The following is a 22,813-nucleotide window of genomic DNA, read 5'->3' as shown; positions in this document are numbered from 1 at the left end:
TATTTCAAACGTTCATTTATATCATGTGCACGTGTTTTTATTTACTACGTACTGTACATAATCATCAACTTAAATCCTTCAAATAATATTTCGATATGAAACCATAAACCTTTCTTTTGTTAAAAGTCAAAATTTGATTTGATATTATTGTGGATGGACGGTATTAATAACATACAGTATTAGTAAATATATCTTTCCTTCCGTTTCGTTCTTTTATTATAGTTTCTGAAATTTATTTTTGGACATTCAATAAATAATATCCCCTGATCCCTTTTGTAAAGTTTCCTAGGTCTGCGCTAAATTTTGGTAAATACAATGTGTGTGAAACTTATGAATATGTATTATATAACTTATTTTCAGACAGCTCATATAAGTAACACTAGTAAAGAAGTATCGTGTTCCAGTCGAATGATAAATATTTCTAATCAACTATTAAGTGCCCTATATTAATAAATAAGCATTGAATGCTAAATAAATAAAATCGAATCTTTATAGTAAATGGTGTATACAATGTGACATAACAGTACCTAGCTGAAAAAGTGTTTCCCTCTTTCAATGATCTGCTATTTTATTTTAATCAAGCTATAAGGTGTCCAAAACCTCAATTACCGGGTTTTGTCACAATAACTCCAGACAAACTAGAATATGCATACGGAGATACTGTCAGCTTTGGATGCCACGCGGGGTACACTCTGAATGGTGATAAGGTGAAAACTTGTCTACAAAGTGCAGTCTTTGGACAAAATCTACCTTCATGTGCAGGTATTTGGCAATATAAAATAAAATACACATTTGTATGATCAATATTTGCGAAAACGTATTTATTTTAAATATTTGTTCTGATGAAACGAAAGTTAATTATATCATGGATGATGACATGAAAATATGATATTAAGTTCTAATATAAAATTATAAGCATACATATTCTTTATTGAGGACAAAGAACATATGAGTATTTTATTATATTCTTAAGAAAGGGACATTATGATTTAGCAGAAATATGTTCTCAAATATGTTTAAAAACCGCTAATAGTGTTTTATTACGGGCCGCCGGATATACATTTAAATATTGTTACTGCGTTTCTGCGGGATAGTTCTTTTTTAATAGAATTAATATTATGCTTTTTTTATGAATTAAAAGTAAATTTGCATGTAGAAATATGTTTTATGCCTTTTTAGAAATATCACATATTTTTGTTTTACTCGTAAATGAAAAATAAGTCATACTAAGTTGATTGTCGTGTTTATCACGTTTTTTTCGAGATTATAATCTATTCGGAAAATTTCAGAGTTCTTCATTCTTTTCAAAACAATGCATCGGCATCGGTAAGCGGGATTTACTAAAGACCTGAAATACCAAAGACCTGAATGTAATTAAATTCTATATAAATGAAATATTTAAATTTCTATGTGCCGTGTCAAATAAAATGACTTTGTGTGTGTATTTATTATATATCCATGTAAAATGTGGTAAAAATATCATGAAATGACATCCATATCAATTATTTACGCAAAACTATGACAGAAATGAAAATTTTAATTGACTGGAAATTTTGAACTAATCCATTTCTAATTTATCATGCGGTCCCTTGAAATCATATAAACTAATGCATTAATTTTTCATGCAATACAATGCAACAAAAAATGGTTTGAAATACATAATCCCCAAGAGAAAAAATTTTGAGTTAAACTTTGCATTAGAGTAATGTACAAATCAATGTGTTCTCCATTACTCCAAACTATAGCAATGGTCATACAATTACCGTTAGAAATGCTTACAGTAACGAACTCGATTCTTTATGATAATGGTAAAATATTAAACTTCAAAACAAGTTGTTTAAAGTATATTAAAATTTATCATAAAAATTAGTACAACCAACTCTTATTTTCTTCTTTTTGGTGTGTTTTTATGTAAACAACCAATGATTCATACAACAATTATGTTTTTTGCGGCACATTTGACGCTTGCGTCAATATGATTTCTTGTTTTTATTTCACGTATAAGCTATAAAGTGTCCAAAACCTCAATTACCGGGTTTTGTCATGATAACTCCAGACAAACCAGAATGTGCATACGGAGATACTGTCAGCTTTGGATGCCGCGCGGGGTACACTCTGAATGATGATAAGGTGAAAACTTGTCTACAAAGTGCAGACTTTGGACAGGATCTACCTTCATGTGAAGATATTTGCCAAAGTATACTTAAATTCATGCTTGTGTGATTCATATTTGCCAGTAAGCTGGTTTTAAAAAAGCAATTTCATGATTAAAAGAATATTAGAAATATTTTTACATCTCATAATGTACACTATACAGCTTTTTTTCATCACAGAGATAAAATGCAACGATTAGTCATTATATTTATGGAAAAATTAAAACATGCTTTTACATATATCAAAGTACTGAAGAACTGACGGAAGTTGATTTTGTCGACGTTTATTTATTTTAACGTAAATTTTTATAATATGAATTTTTGGACTTTTTCGACAAGAATGTCGAGAAACCCCCATATGAATAATGTTAAATAATATTTAAAGATAAAATTAATTCAATTAAACTATGTATCAGTAATAGAAATATTTCTCGAAAATTGTATGGATCCAAGCAATTAATATTGAACTCTAGTCTCGTTCAACCAAACGCTCGGTAAAACATATATATTTTATGATGCAATTTAAGTGTGTACGAGGGTCCGTAAAATATGAAGACTTTTGCCATGCCTATTATACTTAAAGTTATTATATCATATGGTAGAAATAATTAAGCAATAATTAATAGTTTCAAACAATTTTAAATTAAAAAAAATAATATATTCTTTTATTTCTAAGAGTTACTTGGAATCAAAGCATGCAAATAAGGTCAAAATGTGTTTTATGCCAACAATCGACCATATAATGTTCAAACTTCAAATTAAGTATTGTTATGATATTTTATGTACCAACTTATGACAAGATTTATTGTTTTGTTGGACAGATAACAGTTACTGTAGACATATTTAAAATTGACTAAAAACGATGACCTCTCCGGACGTCACGGCGCAAAGAGAAGTAGAAAAGTCTGGGTTTTTACTTCGGAAAAAAACCGATACAAACTGTAAAAATGGTGCAAAAAATAAGTCAAAAATTATATCCAGATTTGTGCCTATTTAACTTTAATACATTTTGTGGGGGTGGGGGTAATTGTATTTTGAAATCAAACAGTCCGAACGAGGATATCAAAAGCATAAGTAACATCATCTGATGTTCAGGGTTTCCTTACTGTAAAATAAGAGACACACGAAAAAAATCCTTAAAACTTGAAAGATGAATACATGATTCTCTGAAATTGTGATCAGACTGAATTTCAAGTGGTATTGGCCAATTTTAATTGTAAGGTGAAAAGCACAGTATAATAAGCGTAGTATAAGGATGGGACTTTTCTACTAACTTTGTGTGCGTTCTCTTGACGTCATGTTTTGAACGTTACGGTGCTCCGTGTTGACAAAACATGTTGTTTTAAAAATGGAATAACAAAATACAGTTCCATCAAATGGACTGAGACTTCACATATTGATAAAATAAATGTTCGTGCATATATTAATTCTTTAGTAATGACTTTCATGAAAAATATATGATAGACAACCACATTATCTTCGTATTTTTGATTGACCTGCGTACTAACAATTTATATGTCTCTAGGTAGATTCATAATTATTTTGAAATAATTAATAAAAGGTTGCATGTGTGCATTAATTTGACAGAGGGTATACGTTGATGCAGATATTCTACGTAACTGCAGTAACTATAAGGGTGTGAAAAGACAAAAGATATTAATAAGATGATATACAGTAAAACACGCTTATAACGAAGTCCCAGGGACGGGCAATATTACTTCGCTATAAGCGTAATTCGTTATATCCATCAAGTTTACAAAATGAAATAGGGACTTGGGGAATGAAATTTACTTCGCTGTAAGCGTCAATTCATTATAAGCGTGTTCGCTATAACTGTTTTTTACTGTATGTACATTTGTACCTATAATTAATAAGTCTGTTTATATTGACTGAGAAAAAGTGTTTTAAAAAGCAATAAAAGTCTTATAGTGTGATACTCTCTCTCTCTCTCTCTCTCTCTCTCTCTCTCTCTCTCTCTCTCTCTCTCTCTCTCTCTGTGTGTGTGTGTGTGTGTGTGTGTGTGTGTGTGTGTGTGTGTGTGTGTGTGTGTGTGTGTGTGTGTGTGTGTGTGTGTGTGTGTGTGTGTGCGTGCGTGTGCGTGTGTTGGGAGGGGGTCTCATAATGTGCATGCAATTTTGTTTAAAATGAATAGTGTTTATTCCTGACCGTATGTGATCATCTAATAATTCTCAAATAACGATTCGGAATTCCTTAAATACGACGTACAATACTGTTACATATTTTTATGATACATAACTCCGGATGCGGACAAACAAATCAATTAAACTATACAAGTCATTTAAACAATAGTTTTGGATTATATTTTTTTAGATTACTAGAGTAAACCCTTTCAAGCAAAAGTTGGTTAAGTTAAATGTTTAAAAGGAGTCAATCATTTTTCCCGCAATAATTCCTTTTCTTTCGCCTTCACTCTCAACACTTTTAGAATTTTCAGTTAGACGTTATGTTTCTTAGCGGAAATCATGGAAAAGAGTGCCCATTGTCCTGTGTTTGATGGTCTTCCTCCCTTCAAACATTGTTTTCATATGATTGAAAAAGTTTAATTTCTGTACGTGCATGGAATAATTTTCTTGTTTTAACCGCATATTTTTGACACAAACACAGTTTTTAAAACTATATGATTTTTAGACGGGGTCACATGACCCCGTCTATTAGATGGCTGTCAGCCGACGTCTCAAACCGGAAGGCACGCGTAGAACACATGAATTGAGTCGACGCGTAAGAAAATAGTGCAGAAAGTTTTCATGCATTTCAGTAAATATATATTATAAAAACACGCATTAAATCTTTTTCAATCCTCTGTGTATAAATCAAATTCTATTTAGAAAATAAACAAATAGTTTTATTGATCAAAATATTCTTGCTCAGGTTCTAATGTGGAATGAGTTACGTAACTGAATGCACAACGCCGTTGACGATTCAGTTGGTGTACGAGCTCAATAATCAATAGAAGAGGTTGAAGGTTGAATCGAAAGTAAAGTTCCCAAACGCAATGTGCCATTTTTGAAAAGTCGTGAATTTTATTTTTGACAATCTTTCACCTGAATACTACCTGCGTAAGCTGGAGATAAAATCAGGACGGATTATACACAGATGTCTAACATATTAATTAGGTGTTTCATTGGCTTCCAGTCTACTTGCGGTATGACTGCTTTTCGTCTCTAAAGGAATTTTGTATATAGAAAATAAAAACAAGTCTGAATTTGCCTTCTCGTTCGTTGGCTCTTTAGTTAATTAAACTGAATTTAAATTTTGAATAATGCATTGTAAGCAAAATCTATATAGATTATACATTTTGGGTGACCAATAAATCATATAATATATACAATCTTATCGATTGAAGAACCAAGTTAAATGTTAATGTTCATGTTATCCGGCTTAGTTGGAATCAGGCTTGGGGTGAATTACATTGTAAAGTAATGCATGACATTACCATTACTTCATGAATTAGGGCATTAAATTACCATTACTTAATTTTCTTAATGCAATGCATTACATTACCATTACATGAGTAAAGTAATGCATTACAATTACGACTACTTTGTGAAAAGTCAATAGTCAATAAGTTTAAAAAAGTAATTTAAAAGCTAAAAGCTAAATAAAGAGTTTGTGTAAATGTTTCATAAATAAAACATGCTTAAACATATTTACAGGTTTATGTTCACTGTCAGGTTCAAATTTAATGACTTATACAAGATTGCTGTTGCACTTGTAGTTCTCAAAATAAGGTTGGTCCCGTAACATTTACACGCTAATGGCGGAGTTGCCAATCTCTGTCATTTATGTCTCTGATTTTCGGAGTATGATTTTCAATGAAAGGAATGGTTGTATCGTAATTCATGTAGGTGATGCACGAGTGTACACAAAAAAAGTAGTAAGTGCATGGCTAACGAATTTATTTTTACCTATTAATTTTGCATGAATCGCTGCAAGAAAATTGTGTCAGATAAGTCAGTCTAAAAAATCAAAATGACGACCGCGACAAACCTTTTTATAGTTAGAGTACTTAAATCTTATTGCAAAAAGAAATATTTCTAGCGTCAGGTGGCTGTGTTTGTTATCGGTATACAAATGTTCACTTTGTTAATTCAGCAGTTTGAGAGTTTTCGGGGTTTTCATAAACCTTGTATAACGGATAACATCCGACTTGTGGATTACAAAATTGAATAAATCTAATGATTTAAATTATCTACCTTGATATAGTTGTTTTGATTTTCCCGGTTAGTAGTAATTTTTAAAAAATTTCCTTGAGGTCTTTTTTTTTTACATGAAATACCGTTGTGTCAATTTTCTACAATTATGAAGGCCGAGATTGAGTAAAATTTAGATAAAATATAAGACAATTGCAAAAAAGCCAAATTATCATAGATTAAAACAACTAATTCAAACTCATAATTTGGGAAGCATATACGAGAAATCAAGGACACTTTCAGGACCCCGTCTTTCAGTACTCTCAGTACTTTGATTTTCTTCGGTTGTCAAATTTTATTCATGTGTTTGAATACAGATTTTTATACAACTCCAAACAAATATTTATCTGAAAAATTTTATATCTGTGACTACCCCACCGCAAGTAGTATTTAAGGTGAAAAATTCAGTGTGCATGGAGTTATTTTCCGTTTTGAATGTATATTTTACTTTTTTTAATGAAAAAGTGAACATGAGTTATACATTCATATACTTCAACATAACTTATATAAAAGTTATTTCATGTTACTATATGTAATTTAATTCTATACATTGCTGAAGGTAGAAAATACGTACGTGGTTCTGTGTATTTAACAGAATACAGAATGTCTCCAAAAAGTGTTTGAAATTAAATGAAAAGCATCGGCAAATATTTTTTTAAAACAGCATGTATCTTCCTTTAATCTTCGGAGTTTTTCTGCATTAGCTACGAAAACAAGAACTCCATATTCTTCTACTAATGGCTCAGAATAACACCTAATCCGATTGTTTGTTAATATAACAAAAAAGGTAAATTTGTTAAAATATACTGATCGTAAGGTTATGCAGATAATAAACTTGTTGTTTATTTGATATAAAAATTCTTTCATCAATTCTTGTTTTGCAAATAATCGATGTTTTGTTGATTGCAAAATATCCTCGCATCATTTGTTAAACTTCGTATATCATGAATAGATTGATTACTGAGGGTTTTTTCTAATCATGAAAATATGGAACTTAAATGCATAACGTAGGTCTATGAAAATCCTCCAAACTGGCTTTAAAACAAAGTGTTGGATGCAATACACCCATTCTGTTTAGCAAAAGGCGTAAGATTAACATGGCTAAACAAAGTATAACATTTAAAATATTTCTAAAGCCATTATAATAGTTTTATTCCATCTGTGGAAGTGCAAGTCTGACATACATTCTTGGTCTTATAATATCGGGTATTTAAAACCATGCAGAGAGACATTATATTTTTTTGAATGGGACATGCATGAATATAAAAAAAAATACGTAATATTAAATAATAATTTCTAACAAATCAACAATACTCATTAAGCGAATTGTTGTTTAATGCGTTAGAACTGAAAAACGGATTTTTTTTTTTACATTTGATTTATTAACGAAAATATTATCAATACTATCTGTTTTGATTTTAGTCAGCATAATATTTTTATGATGTACTATATGAATTCTCCGGCACTGAACCGAAAGATCAAACAATGCTTTTCTGATCAGATATGCATGTATTGGTATATAGTTCATCAGAAAAAAAAAACCGGTAAGTTAATACATATAAATTTTAACTTTGGACGAAGGCCAAACTTGGTGAGAATTTCACCACGTAAACAATTTTTTATCAGATCAATATATAAACAAACAAAAAATCTGTCAAAAACAAAACTTAAAAAAGGAAGCCTTAAAAAGTTTTGATTTATGTTATTCAGGTTAATGGAGGCTAAATTGTGAAGAAAAAAAATGACTATTTATTCTATTATTATTTTTGGCAGTCAGCGCTGTTTCATAATGCCAGAGACGTAAAAATATATGAATGAACCCATGCTTTTTTTTGTTTCAGAAAGATAATTTAAAAAGCAGATAACGTTGTTTTTATTATTTTTAAAAACTTCGAAGTGTTAGCAAGAGAATTATTTTTCCATTATGATAAAGAATAAATCATCTTGCTTCAGATTGTATGAATTGTACATCTATTTTCTATATGCAAGGATCTCAATTCAATGACATTTTTGCAGGTTGAAAGATAAATTTAGGTGTTACAAGAGTATATCTCATTTGTCATAACAAGCTTTGAATGACACATAGCGTTTTATTTTAGATACCTTGCTAAAAGTATCACATGTGCATATTATGTTTCAGAGTATGATAAAATCATTTCAATTTTGCTTTGCATTTTTCATTGCACAATGGTCCATTTTCAGGCTTTTTCTTCTTGAGACGATGGGTTTTGAAGGATGATTAAGGAATAACATGATAATATTCATATTTCAACCCTAAAGTATAAATGTATTTTTAATAAATATATGCCGGTAGGCATTAAGTTTGTGGTCTAATTAATATTAAAAATTTTAAAGTGAATCTGATGCGCTATTTTTGTGGGTTCAAGCCTCTTCAAGTTTTATTGTCAATGAAGCCTTATATATTCATATAATTCATTTCACGTTATTCATATTCAGCGTATGGTTGTTCTAAGAAAAATTCTTTCAGGCAAACTAGCAAAAAAATTGTAAATAGATATTTTGGTAAATTAAACTATATTAGGGCCTAAAAATGCATTATACACGTTGATTTTTCTGAGGTTTTGATTCTTTCATATTTTGCAAATTTTTAATAATTTTTCAGCTTTTTTTTTACCTCCTCAAGCATTTCCTTGCAAATAATTGACAATTCGTATTATGTGCTTGTCGTACCTTTATATGTCATTAACTTACAAGTGTATAGTTTACTTTGTCCCATCCACCTACTTTTCGTGCTATTTTACCTCCCATCTGTAGCTTGTCATTTTACTGTGTAAAGTCAATCCAACATTAACAGCTTCAAGTTTTACATTTTACTTCTGATTCTCATGTACTTAATATTAGGGGCCTACATATTGCATACAAACAGGAGACACCCTTATAAATTATGACGATCATAAAACACCATTGCGTGAATTTTAGCAACACTCATAACCTTCAAATACCACATTTTTCTATTTTACAAAAATATTAACGGTTTCTTTATCCAAAACTCTCTCTTTTTACATGTACCTAATTGTTAAATTAAAGGGTAATTAATGGACATAATTCTGCTACCAGTTAAATATATAGAACTTCAGTGAACATTTAGTTGGCCAAATGTTTAATTCCATTGAGAAATGGGTGCAATTGATATTTTATTGTGGAAACTAGCAAAGGAAGCTGCATGTCATAACACCTGCTTTCTAAGATCTTTTTATGACCTCGCAATTTGGAAAGACGTGAAATAAGATTTAAGCTAAATCTAACTACTTTGGTGTTAAAGATATATCATTGTAGATTCCTCGCTACTCAATATTTAAAAATGTCTTCTCAGAGAAGTAAAAAATGATAGAAAAATACCTATATATTTGGTTGTTTAAAATCATTCGAGATCTTACATTGTTTATTTTACATTCTACATTTGTACAGAAAAATAATGTACATGTTAACATATTAAGTCTTATTTAGAGTAATTCTAAAGTAATAATTAAATGTAAATGCCAAAACTGTATTATTCCGCACATTTCCACAGTAAATATACATAAAACAATTTTAAATGTTTCAAAGTGATCATTGGACATATATATGCCAAAATTGTATCAATCTCTACATTTTAACGGTAGTTTTACATTCAGTACATAGAAGTGCTTAAAAATTAAAAAGTCTAAACATTGCACTTGAATTAAAAGTGCAACCTCAATATAAAAAAATGATTTATACAAAATAAAACTGGATTGTTTGTTTGCCTGACAAAATTAAAGTAACCTGATAAAATAAGGAAGACAGTGATGTCTACTTAGGACAGCGCGTTGAATGATAATGTCCAAATCAAACAAAATTTGGTAATGAATAATTGTAAAACTTTAAAGTCAAATAAACACTTTTTATTTCAATATGTTAGACAGGACCTACAAAATGTGTTTTGAACGTTTCACAAAATTTTTTGTTTGAAATTAAATGGTTATCATTGTAATTGATTATTCTGTAAAAATGAAAAATTTATATCATTTTTTTTTCTAAAATTATGTCTATTTCTAATAAGAATAAAGAACAAGGTAATTAATTTAGATTTTTTGAAAAATTATCATTGTTGATGTCTTGCAATGATGAATCCCTTCTTTTTTTAGCCATAACATGTGATCGACCGACACTACAGTATCCGCTTCATATATCTGCAAATTCAAACAGAAGTAGTTACAACTATAACAATTCCATTGAATTTACCTGTTCCCTTGGATATACCATACAGAATTCTTCAGTAAAATATTGCACACATACTGACGCATTTCAACGTAATTTACCAAGCTGTAAAGGTATGCAAATACATGCCGAAACACTCGGGTATAATGCAAGTTACAGCCAAGCTCTCGGCTTCCCGGCCAAAAGTCCCAATTATCATACACGTCAAACCTGCTGATTTATATTAAGTTGTACGGTGAAGATTCATAGTTTCTTTATCTTTTAGTAAAAGAGCTTATTTTTATTAAATTTAATCTAATATTTTTGTCCTCTAAAATGTTGTTCATATAGGGTTTGAGTTATCAAATTTGGATTGTTATAAATTTCAAATAATGAGTAAAATTCATTCTAAACAAGGACAAGGTATTTACAAAATAATAAATAACAAAACACTCCCTGTTTTACTATATTATAAAATTATTATGATAAGAGGCTCAAAAGAAAATGAACTCATTGCAAAACATTTGACATTCGTACTAAAATTGTCTGATTTTGTTTTAACTAAAACATATGTCACAGTACTATATTATTAAAGTAAAGATTTAATTTGTTAGTTAATATAATTTTGCATATTTTCTGATGGTTCTACTTGACATGATCATTAAAATGATCGTAAGGCACGCAATGAAAAATGGTAAAAAACGTCAAAAGAAACCATATCTCAAAGTTTTGATCATTGAAGTCATATAATTTTGTGTCAACAGAATCAGGTCAGTATAAGTAGTTTAATACTAAAAGTATTTTAGTGTTATCATTATTTAGTTTCTTGTTAAAATTGAATCTAACATTGTTAGAGATTTAAAAACTGATACTAGAAGAAATTTGGACTGGAATGTTTTTAAAAATTTTAATGAAAACGTAATGCTTTGTATCTACATGTATTTAGTGCAACTGCTTTTTATAAACTATATTTCTTTTTTTAAAGAGTTTAATTATTGGTTATATTTTTACAATTAAGAAAATATCAATCATAGTTTAAAAATTGTTAGGGATGTTTCTTCATTGTTGAAAAAAAACATACAGAAACCATTAGCTCAAAACAGAGTTCATTAAATTAAAAAATAACACAAAAATCAAAGGTTTGTAACATACCATATATGATTTTTCATTATCATCAGCAGTTCTTTTTTTTTTATTTGAGTAAGCGTCATACGCCATAGTATGAACTTTTGATCTATAGTATATTATTGTAAATGTTAGTGGCCATTTCTAGTGCTTTCTTCAGTTTGTTGGCTTAGAATGTATGTCTAGTGTTGTGGGTCCCTTAAGTGTTGTTTATAAAAAAGAAGCACTAAACAAATCACAACCACCCCACGCTTGCCATCCAAGAGATGAATACAGAGCCAGCATAGTAAGTACATAAAGCTTTAGAAAATCCAATCGACACGGACAATAAAAAATGTCTTTTCATTGTCCGTGTCATTGGTCATTTGTGTGATTTGTATGTACATGTATTTATGCGTGTGGTTTTTTATAGAGGTAAAATGTGGTCTTCCAACGTTTCAACAACAAAAGAATCTACTTTTGATCGAGCCTAATAAAACACTTCACGACTTTAATTCAACCGTACATTTTACATGCAAAGACGGTTTCAATTTGAATGGACCTCAGTCAGTCTCATGTCAACAAAATGGTTCATTTGGACTCGTAGGGAATATGCCTTCCTGTAGTGGTAAATATTACTTTTTTGTGATCAATCTTTTTGAGAACATTCCATGTTCGTTTTAAAGTATCTTTTTTGTTATTTTGTAATTTAATCATTTTTCTATTGGTGAAGTATATTTGTGTTATGGACTATGGAGAACAAATATATTACCCAATGTAACTTTATTATATCCTAAAAATTTGAAGACCATATTAATATAAATGAACACAGAATAAGATCATCATTTTCATGCAAAAGATCTTCTATGCAAAACTATAAAAGTATTGTAATTAAGTAATTTCATACCCAACGTTTTTATTTGAGTTCAAATATACTTTAATATTATTTGCATTCTTATAAAAAAAAAACTGAGAAAGTTAAAATAGTTGAAGCCTTACCTGTCAAGTTTATGAACAAAAATTTGTTTATAAAGGTTTTAAGAAAACTTAAATCTATACTTTCGTCTCGCATTTAATGACTATTAATGGCTGTTAAATAAATCAGTTTTTATTACAATTTCATTGCAATTTATTTCCTAAAAATTATTATAGAAATTCATATTAGATAATAATTGTTGTAAGCTATGCAATCCCATTTTAATCAAATAATGTTAATGTATCGACCAACGATTACACTTATACTGTAAACTGTAATACATGTATTTAAAATACACACTGCCTCGTAACTTTTGTCTTAGGCAAACATATACGTGTAGTTCTTTAAAAACCAATTTGTAAAGTCATGTAATGATGTTGTATATTTTATTTGTTAAGTTAAATTATATCGGGAAGAAAACTATCCTTCAAACTGCATCACGAAAGCAAAACTGTAAATTCGGATAGATTTTCCTTAGAGAAAAAACACATTCATTAGATTTTTAGATACAATGCAGTAAAAATATATAATTACATGATTGCATCATTTCTTTCTTTCGTTGGAATTTTACTGATCAACAACGATTGTCTACATTCATACCAGCCACATTATATTTAATGTTCGAAAGTACGTTTTCTTATTTATTCGAAATGTGGTGACAATATTTAGCCAAATACTGTTCCATTACAAAACTCGTATCACTTGGGGAACTTTAAAACGATAAGAAAACATAAAATTTAGCTGATTTCATTACATATATGAGACAAATGCAAATATGATTTTGCATATTTAATAATAAATACAGCTAAGCATTCAAATAGATATAACGGTATATTCTTTGATATGGTAATGTAATTTAATCCATTTCAGTGCCGTCGGAAGCAATTTAAAAGTGGTGGGCTGGAATAGTCCTCACAAATCTTGACAAGTAAATGGAAATAAAAAAAAAACAATTTCCCAAATCATGAAATCCTAATATAAAGTAGTAAACCAATAGTTCCATAAAAAATCTTACCTACCGAACTGTTTTTTTCACAAATCATGATATTCTGAATCCGTGGGTGGGGGGGGGGGGGGGCAGGTATACTTATGCCTCCAACTTCTCAGTATTCCCATCTTTTCAAAATATATTTAGGAAAAATTATCTTTGCTGCAAGAAAAAGTTGGTAGGGGGCTGAACCCTCTATGACGCAAGGTGCCTAATGGTTAAGTCTAACTTTGGATAAAAAAAAAGTTGGGGGAAAGGGTTAAGCCCCTTTCCTAGCCCCCCCCCCCCCCCCCCCCCCGGTTCTGAGGCCTATGAATTTACTATTGCAGTCGCGTTGATCTTACAACGTGAAATTTCATTCCAGACCAAATCACATTGATGAAAAATTCGTTTGTTTTTGGAATTGATTTTATCCTCATATATATGAAACAGAACGTGTATAATTGCAGTGAAATTTTCTAAATTATTTATTCCTTTGAATTGTTTAAGTATCAACGCTTATATCCTTTTTCAGTATCTTAAATTTTCGCCTACTTTATTTCAGAGAGAGGCCGAGTATATTCGCTTGAATTTTCGTAGCTTTTATTTTCATGCAGTCATTGGTGCAAAAATATAACGTTTTGGATTTGGGTTTTTATTAATTAACATTATACACAACGTTAATCTATACTACTTTATTAAAATAATAGACTCGAATTTTTGGCCTTTAATATCGATAAATCGGAAGAGTACTGTTTTTTGTTTTATATATTTTAAACATCATTGGTACTTGAAGTTTACCAATTTGTTTTTATTTTTTCTCAATCAAACTTCGCTAAAAAATTATCAACAAAAAATCCTCAAAAAGTCCGTAAATTATCTGGAATTTTGGAATTTTGCAATCTTGCGCATGCGCATTACATTCACGGTAAATCACAGAAGTCTCTTATATTTTGTTTATGTTTATGTTTCCACAATTTCACATTTGCATGGATAAACTCAGAAACGATAATACAATAACGTGAATATTTTAATTCGAAATTTGCTATATATTCTGTCCATCAAAGAAAATACGGGAGATAACTCGAACACAGTGCATGTACTATGAAAAATCCGAGAGTTCCGAATGTAAGCATGGTTCACAAAGAGTTGAATTCTTCAAAAATATGAATTGAATTTTTAGATGAAAGGTATTTACTGCTCAAAATAATTGCTATGAATAATTTGACAGTTATTTTCTATGCAACTTCATTAATTTTCTCCAAAATCGTTTCGGAGCGATTCTGCAATTTTCTGCTGCATTACGGGTATATGGGAGGCATTATTATACCTTATAAACTTTTAACTTAACTGTGGTGAAACAGTTAGATCAATCTAACTAAGCAGAGTGTAGTGAAATTGATAGCATTATTGTAGGCTTAAAGCTTGGTTATGTAAATGTAAACCATACGGTGTGTTGATGTATCTATTCATAGATGTCCGATATCATATGTAATTTCAACTCGTGCATGTACGGGTCAAAGTGTAGTGTGTTTAAAAATTGTATTTTATGATATTGATTTGGTTCATGCTGATATTGAGCTCACAACGTCATCGTTTTACAATGCTGTAGCATAAACTTGCTCCTGCATTGTCCTTGAAACTGGAAAAACGGGACCGGTGTAGGTATCCTCTAGGGTAAAAAGTTTTGAACCATAATGATATCTCCCCCTTAAATTTATATCAGTAAAACGTTTACACCAGGAGCGAAAAAAATATCCACTATTATGTTCCAATGTTATTCAAAGCCAAGACAACTTCACTTAGTTTTTTTATGTTAAGTATATAGAAAACAAAACAGGTATAGAAATGAACACATGTCATTTATTGAAGTTAATGACGAAAAATAAATATATACACCATCAAGGAGGTCAGCATAGACTATAAAACAACTGACTACTTTGGCAGTACATTATACAATATGCTGACTCCCAATAGTAAAACATATAAAAAATCAAGGCAATGATATATGCCAAACATCAAAAAAGGGTGGAAAATAACAAAATACACGCATAACAGGATACACGCAATAACAGGAAACAAAGTATACCAATCTCTGGAAATAGAAATAACGTGAAAATTATAATTATGGCGGAAGAAAGGGGTGGATGGAGGGTTTTCCAAAAGTATCTTCTAAAAATAAAGTGTAGCGAAGTCCTCTAGTTAACAGATCAAGAAAAGTCACGTGGTATTGAGGAGCCTACTGATTGGTTAAAATAATATCTAAACCCGATTGTATTAAAAATATAATTTTGACCCAGAGATAACCATAGTTAATTACGTAGTAATCATATGCCCAAATGGGAGATCTAAGTTGAGGCTAACAAATGTAAACAAATATCATATGTGATAAAAACAAGAAGAAAAACACATGTCGCATAAAAGGTATTATCATTAGACATGATAATAACAACTTTTCGAATTGCATCGAACTTTTACTGCTAAATTATTAAGGAGGAACAGGGCGTTGCAGTGTAAAATTACTTGTCAATGAAGTTATTTGCTTTTTTAACACATTAAGATGTTATCTACAACATAGATCATTTTCATGACTTCTCTCTTATCTTGCAGGTAGATATTTTGATAGGAATTGTCCCCCTTTTTCTGAATTTTAATTATTATGAATTTTTTTGTATTAATTCAATTTTCTGCAATAATCATTTTATTAAATTGAATTTATTTGCAAATTAAAGTCATTATTTTAAAAACGGAAAAAAATTTCAAAATAATTTAAATCATTGGCTTTTTTACATTGCAATATCATAATTTTATCAACATGTTGCTAAATTAGCACTTTAAATTCTGGAGCTTTTTATTCTAAATTTGAACAAAATGTGATGGCACATAAAAAAAATTTAATGATTTTTTTAAATTTTAAATATCAACCAAGGGAGATGCAACAATAGGAATCACATCTACCTCTTCTTCTCGAATTATGACTTTTTGTGTCAATTTCTGTTTAAAATCATCAAAAAAGTAATACATGTACATTCTTAAACTTTATTTACACGAACAAAATGATAATCGGAATATACATTTAATAATATATTAACATTTACATTTTTGTCCTCAAATGTACAAGATGGCCGCACATCCCCCTTTAAAAGTTTACAGGACTTTGCATCGCAACAGACATGAACGACCCAAGATATTAACTTTATAAATTGTGAGAGGTATTTCGAGTGAAGAAAAGATGTCAACGTTTTTATTATAAATCTCCATAAGAAGTCGGATGCAAATTGTAATTTACATTAACCTATTCAAAGGTATTGTAATTATCAATTACAGAATTACCACCAGAGGCAAAGCCGATAACTGCAATTATAAGTGGTAGCGTAGGCGGTATTTTGGTCTTTGCGGGGATTGTTATTGTCGTTATCATTGTATTAAGGTAACTCTACAATCATTGATTATCATTGCAAAACCTAAAAAAAATAGTTGAAAAAATGAAAGCTTTTGTTCCTATTTGCACTCTTTATAACAAAAAATATCTCAATAACTAATGTTATACTGAAATATGCATAATTCTATGGCAATATTTCGACTTATGACTAGTATTTAGTCAACCGACTGCATGAGGATAATCAACATCGTTTACTTATATATAATTATTAATATAAAGTTTCTTGAAATAGAAAACGACCAGGAAAGAAAGCAGAATCCAAGTACTATGAAAACGGTGCCTTATCTCTTGACAATATTGATAATCAGTATTCAGAAGTTAACATTAATAGATCAAAGAGAAAAAAAGCTCCTGAGACGCCAAAACAAGGTAAAGATAAAGTGTACTTAGCAGTTTGCAAAATCAACTTTCATAGATTGCACATGTACCTACTTGACATGCTTTTGATATATGAATTCATTCATTTAGACGAAGCGTCAAACGAACAGACAGCTACCTATTACAACCTGAACAATACTGATGTTATTAAGGCTCAAAAAGCAAGACAAGAGGTCTACTACGAATTTTCGCCCGTGTATCGACCATCCAAAACAGCAGTTCCTGTCTCCGAATTCAAATATTTTGTTGATTGCAAAAAAAGAAATAATGAATTCTTTGCCGAACAATTCAAGGTACGTTCTATGCTAGAAAATAGGGAAAGGTTAAATTTTTTAATTTTTTTGATAAAACGACTTTATATACGATAAATATATCTATACAACTATTATTGTTAAAGGCAATTGGTTTAAAATCTATTATATAGAAATTTTATACCGGCCTTCAATTCCCTGCAACAGCTGCTGTGGCTCCAGGAAATAGAGCGAAAAACAAGTACAAGAATATATATCCATGTAAGAACATTAATTCATATAGTTAATGATAAAAATACTTGACGAAAATGTTGTTACTGGTTTTAACAATTAAATGAATATTGCATTTCAAAAAGTCAAAATAGTATTGTCATTATGAAAATATTTATAAAGATCATTTCATTACTCATTTCATTTTATTAAAGGTTTGGATATACATATCTTTAGTAATGTATTTATGAATTGAAATAGCAGTTTTATTTATATTAAACCCAAAAACGAAAAACAAACCAAAACACACAACAAAGCAAAAAAAAAACCACAGAAACATTATGTTAAAACTTTTCTGGAGTTAATACTTATTTAAAAGCAAATACGTAGTTCATTGTATCATGCTTATATAATATAAATTAATTAACCCACGACATTCAATGAATTAAAATTTTGAAATTGTACTAACGTCAATTTTAAACTAACGGATCTTAAACTTTATTTTTTCATCGAAAATTTAATATAACTATGATAAATTATTTTTTTTTACTTGTGTTACTTGTGTTACCCAAATAAGGCACACTTAATTAGTAAGTCACTTTGCCTAGCTTTTTCTTTTGTCTTACCTGAACCGAAAGTTAAATGATTTTTTTTCATTTTTGTCCGACGTCCGTTCCTCTGTACATTTCACCTGAAATTGCATACAGATTATGTTGTGAAGTCTTTGGTTTTATTAAATGATAAAAACAGAGGGTGTACCCCTTTTTATAATAAGAAATTATTGTAAAAAACAAGAGAGTGTCTTCTATCTAACGTATAGATTCTAAATTGACGAAACTATAATCCCAGGGCTAATAACAGGGTCCCTGTTGGTGTTCAGATTTTAACATAGAAATATTTAATAGTGTAAGATGTTTTACAATGCTATATTCAATAACTAAATGCTACAATTGGTTATATTACTTTGCAAGAACTTTATAACGTGAAAATTCTAAATTGTTCAAACCGTACCAACGGGAACATATTAACCTTTGGGAAAATTAAAATGAATAAAGCACTTTTTGAAAATTTGTTTTCAAAACCTTTAATGCTACAATAAATACGAATACTGGGGTTACAGATGGTGTTCAAGAATATTCTGTTTTTTAAAAATCCCTTTTTTAAGAAGTGCATTTTTAAATAATATATATATATATATATATATATATATATATATATATATATATATATATATATATATATATATAACGAATAAGTCCTTGGCATAGGTAAAGATATAGAAAAATGTTTTCAGTAGACGATAACACAATAATCGATTTCTCTCAAATTTAACCCAGAGCGCTTTCGCCTGATCGGCTCTTCAGTGAATTTCAAATTGTAACAGAAATAATAGTTATTTTTGTTACAATTTGAAATCCACCACAGGGCGAAAAACCATCTTTAAGCAAGTCCTTAAAGGTGGCTTTAAGGTGACTTAAAGGAGCTTAAAGGCTATACAACCTTTAAGCCGCCTTTAAGTCACCTTTAAGCAAGTGCTTATAGGTCCTTAATGTCCAAACTTCTTTAAGCCACCTTTAAGCCACCTTTAAGCATCTTTAAGTGGCATTTACGCTCTCTTTACACTGCCTTTACACTGTCTTTAAGTGGCCTTTAAGTCAATATTGATCAAGCTGAACAATAAAAACATATATTAAATGCAAAAGCTCTTTTATAGAGATGGGAGGGGGTCATCCGAGTGATAATATAATTTCCAAGGAAGGGGGGGGTGTTCCAGGCGGTTTTAATCGTCGCTCCATTCAACGCAGATCGCTATCATCAGCACCGCTCCGATGGACACAGATTGCCGTTATAAAATTCTTTATAATTTTTGGGGGGTTTCAAAATTATTGTAGGGATGAGCGCAGTCTCTGTATCTTAATATGTGCATAAACTAATTAAAGTATGTTTGTTTTCTATTATAAATTAATCGGTGAAAAAAATCTCAATATCTCTCTCTCTCTCTCTCTCTCTCTCTCTCTCTCTCTCTCTCTCTCTCTCTCTCTCTCTCTCAGTTCATCCGGTTATTAAACAAAATAAAGATAATGAACCAAAAATGCATGATTTAATTTGTTAATCGGTTTAAGGTTTGTATTTTTTTTTCAATTTTCATTATTTCTAACTCTAGATCTGCTAGATACATGTTAAAGATGTAAAGACTCTCAACTGCCTTTGTTATATCGGGCAGGATATTACTGCTTTGTTTGTCTAGACATAGTTTTGTTCGTTTGTGTATATCTAATTAGAGTCTATTGTTTGTCCAACTCAAGAAAACCCCTGGAACTAACACAGAATATACAAGATATACACAACAGTTGTGTCGTGTGCCCAGGTGCATGTTTGTGTATATCTAATTAAAGTCTATTGTTTGTCCAACTTAAGAAAACCCCTGGAACTAACACAGAATATACAAGATATACACAACAGGTGTGTCGTGTGCCCAGGTGCACGTCAGGGTTTCTAAAGGCGTTGAATCTTAGTATGTACGAGTATACGATAAGTCTAGTGAATAAAAGTTAATTTACATTTGTAATTCATTTTCAAAGTATTATTTCCTAGCTCTGGGTTTCAAAAATGTTACGTCTACAAATTAACGATACATGTATGTAAGAGTAAAATCTTGAGGCTCATTACTTAATGTACCGGTGATCATAAATAGGGGTTGATTATTTAAATATATGTATAAGGGTAAATATGTCAAATATACCCGGCCTGGCACATCATACAATTGTATGTACAAGTCATTTGCAATTGCCACATGCAGTAAATACGTCACCGGTAATTGGTAATTTTGTTTGTTATAGAATTGATAGTTTATAAATCATGTACATATAATTACATGTAAATATTTAAACATATTGGAACGGCGCCGCGATCATGAAATCCGGGAAATTGTGGGAAATTGAACAAATACCCTAATAGTATCAATGCATTTAATAAAAGAAATGATTTCATTTTCTTTCTTACATTTTTATAGCTATAAATAAGATGAACGTATATCTACTCGGTTTAAATTTATTAACTACATGTAAGAAAGCCTACTATAGTGAACCTAACGGTTTCCATTTAGGTATAATATATTTTTGTTCACTGAAGACCAAGTTCCGTATATCATTCTAAATACATGCATGCATGTAATTTGTAAATTAGATATAAGTGATTGTTACAAACTGAATGGTTTGTCAAAATCTTTTCAAGTAAACACATTCAATACAGTGATTCAATATCCACTGATATATAGGATATAAAAACGCTCGTATATATGTAAGTTGCCGTGGCGCAGAGGATGTGTGGTGATGCTAGTAAACTAAGGGTCCCGGGTTCAATTCTCGCCGTGGCCGGTTTTTTTTTGTGTTTTTTTTTTCATTTTTCTTTCTAGAACAAAAACCGTTTTAATACCTTTTCTTTCATAAAGTTAATACATTTTGTTGGAAATTAAGCACAATATTGAATTAATTTTTTTTTAATGGCTTTAAGGTGGCTTAAAGGTAGCTTAAAGGTGGCTTAAAGGTGGCTTAAAGAAGTTTGGACATTAAGGACCTATAAGTTGTCCTTAAAGGTGGCTTAAAGATAGTCTTTAAGCTGTCTTTAAGCCATCTTTACGCTTTCTTTAAGCCACCTTTAAGCAATACATATAGCTTAAAGGTAGCTTAAAGGTGGCTTAAAGATCGTCTTTAAGCTACCTTTAAACACCTTTAGGCTATCTTTAAGGAGGACTTAAAGATGGTCATTCATCCTGTGCACTGAAGAGCCGATCAGGCGAAAGCGCTCTGGAATAAATTTGAGAGAAATGGAATATATATATATATACTATTTTCTCAAGAACTACAATGTTTCAATTTTCAGATATATGTATATCTTATAATCATTCTGATAACTTGTATTATATTTTTCCCAATGTAACTATCCCACAATTATGAAATTAAATTGTAGGGTTCAAATTTAACATAGGAATATTTATGGACAAATCTTTAATACAATTTATTCTTTAGAACTTAAAAGTTACAGATTGTGTTACTGCAAATGTTCCCCAATAAAGCATAGAGAGTCATAGGTGATTCTCATCCACTTAGCATCACAGAAACCGGGAATAAGCACCGGCCTAATGCACCTAATGACACAGAATATTATGCTACAATTAGTAATATTACTACACAGGCATTTTAATATAAAGTACTAGTGTAGATTTAAATTTGTGAAGTTAAATATCGGGAACCAGAGAGGAGGCAAAATGCCCATTCGTGATATACGTGGAAAAGTTATAAAATATCATTTTAGAAAATCTACACGTATATCTTTAGTGATACAGTTCTTGCATTAAAATGCAATTACACTGTGTTTATTAAAACCTTTGTTTTATTTATCATGACCCCTGGATAAATATTTGGGCTTTAATAATAGGTAAAACGTTACTAAACAAAATTGCTCAATGTAAGCATTCTTATGTTTTACATAAAATATATTATCTTATTTTTCAAATTGACAACCATTCTGCAATGTTTAACATAAAGAAATAGGAGGATAAAAAAATCACTTAAACGTCTCAATCGATGTGGATAAGAGCATATTCGTTACGAGCTGATGTGTGTGTGTGTTTTTATAAAATGTGAACTGCTCAAAAATTGTTTTGTGTATCATAGGTTTTCAATTTATTATAATCATTATTATTTAGCCAATTTATAATTAACATTTAAAGAAATGAATCTTTAATTCAGCAGCGAACAATATACATAATATCATTTTTGAAGTGATTCAAAAAAAGTGTATTCATGTTTTATCTTCGTGTGTCTTTTGCAGATGATGAAACTCGAGTTCTATTAAAAATAGAAAAAGACTACCCGGAGTCGGATTTTATCAATGCGTCCATCATACATGTTTGTTTCTTTTCATTACGTGTAAAATTTTC

General features: G+C 30.1%; 1 protein-coding gene across 1 annotated transcript in view; it reads left to right on the top strand.

The window, feature by feature from the left end:
- LOC128168358 (receptor-type tyrosine-protein phosphatase mu-like) overlaps nucleotides 1-22,813 on the top strand; it is a 54,958-nt gene that overhangs the window by 4,357 nt on the left and 27,788 nt on the right. Inside the window, exons 9-16 of the mRNA XM_052834603.1 lie at nucleotides 583-762; nucleotides 10,492-10,677; nucleotides 12,081-12,275; nucleotides 16,918-17,020; nucleotides 17,265-17,401; nucleotides 17,501-17,703; nucleotides 17,835-17,922; nucleotides 22,705-22,781. Of these exons, the coding sequence (XP_052690563.1) occupies nucleotides 583-762; nucleotides 10,492-10,677; nucleotides 12,081-12,275; nucleotides 16,918-17,020; nucleotides 17,265-17,401; nucleotides 17,501-17,703; nucleotides 17,835-17,922; nucleotides 22,705-22,781 (1,169 nt within the window). The remainder of the gene's footprint in view (nucleotides 1-582; nucleotides 763-10,491; nucleotides 10,678-12,080; nucleotides 12,276-16,917; nucleotides 17,021-17,264; nucleotides 17,402-17,500; nucleotides 17,704-17,834; nucleotides 17,923-22,704; nucleotides 22,782-22,813) is intronic.

The sequence above is a fragment of the Crassostrea angulata genome, chromosome 10, assembly GCF_025612915.1.
Source record: "Crassostrea angulata isolate pt1a10 chromosome 10, ASM2561291v2, whole genome shotgun sequence".
Classification (NCBI taxonomy): domain Eukaryota; kingdom Metazoa; phylum Mollusca; class Bivalvia; order Ostreida; family Ostreidae; genus Magallana; species Magallana angulata.
This window is presented reverse-complemented; position numbering and strand designations above follow the sequence as displayed.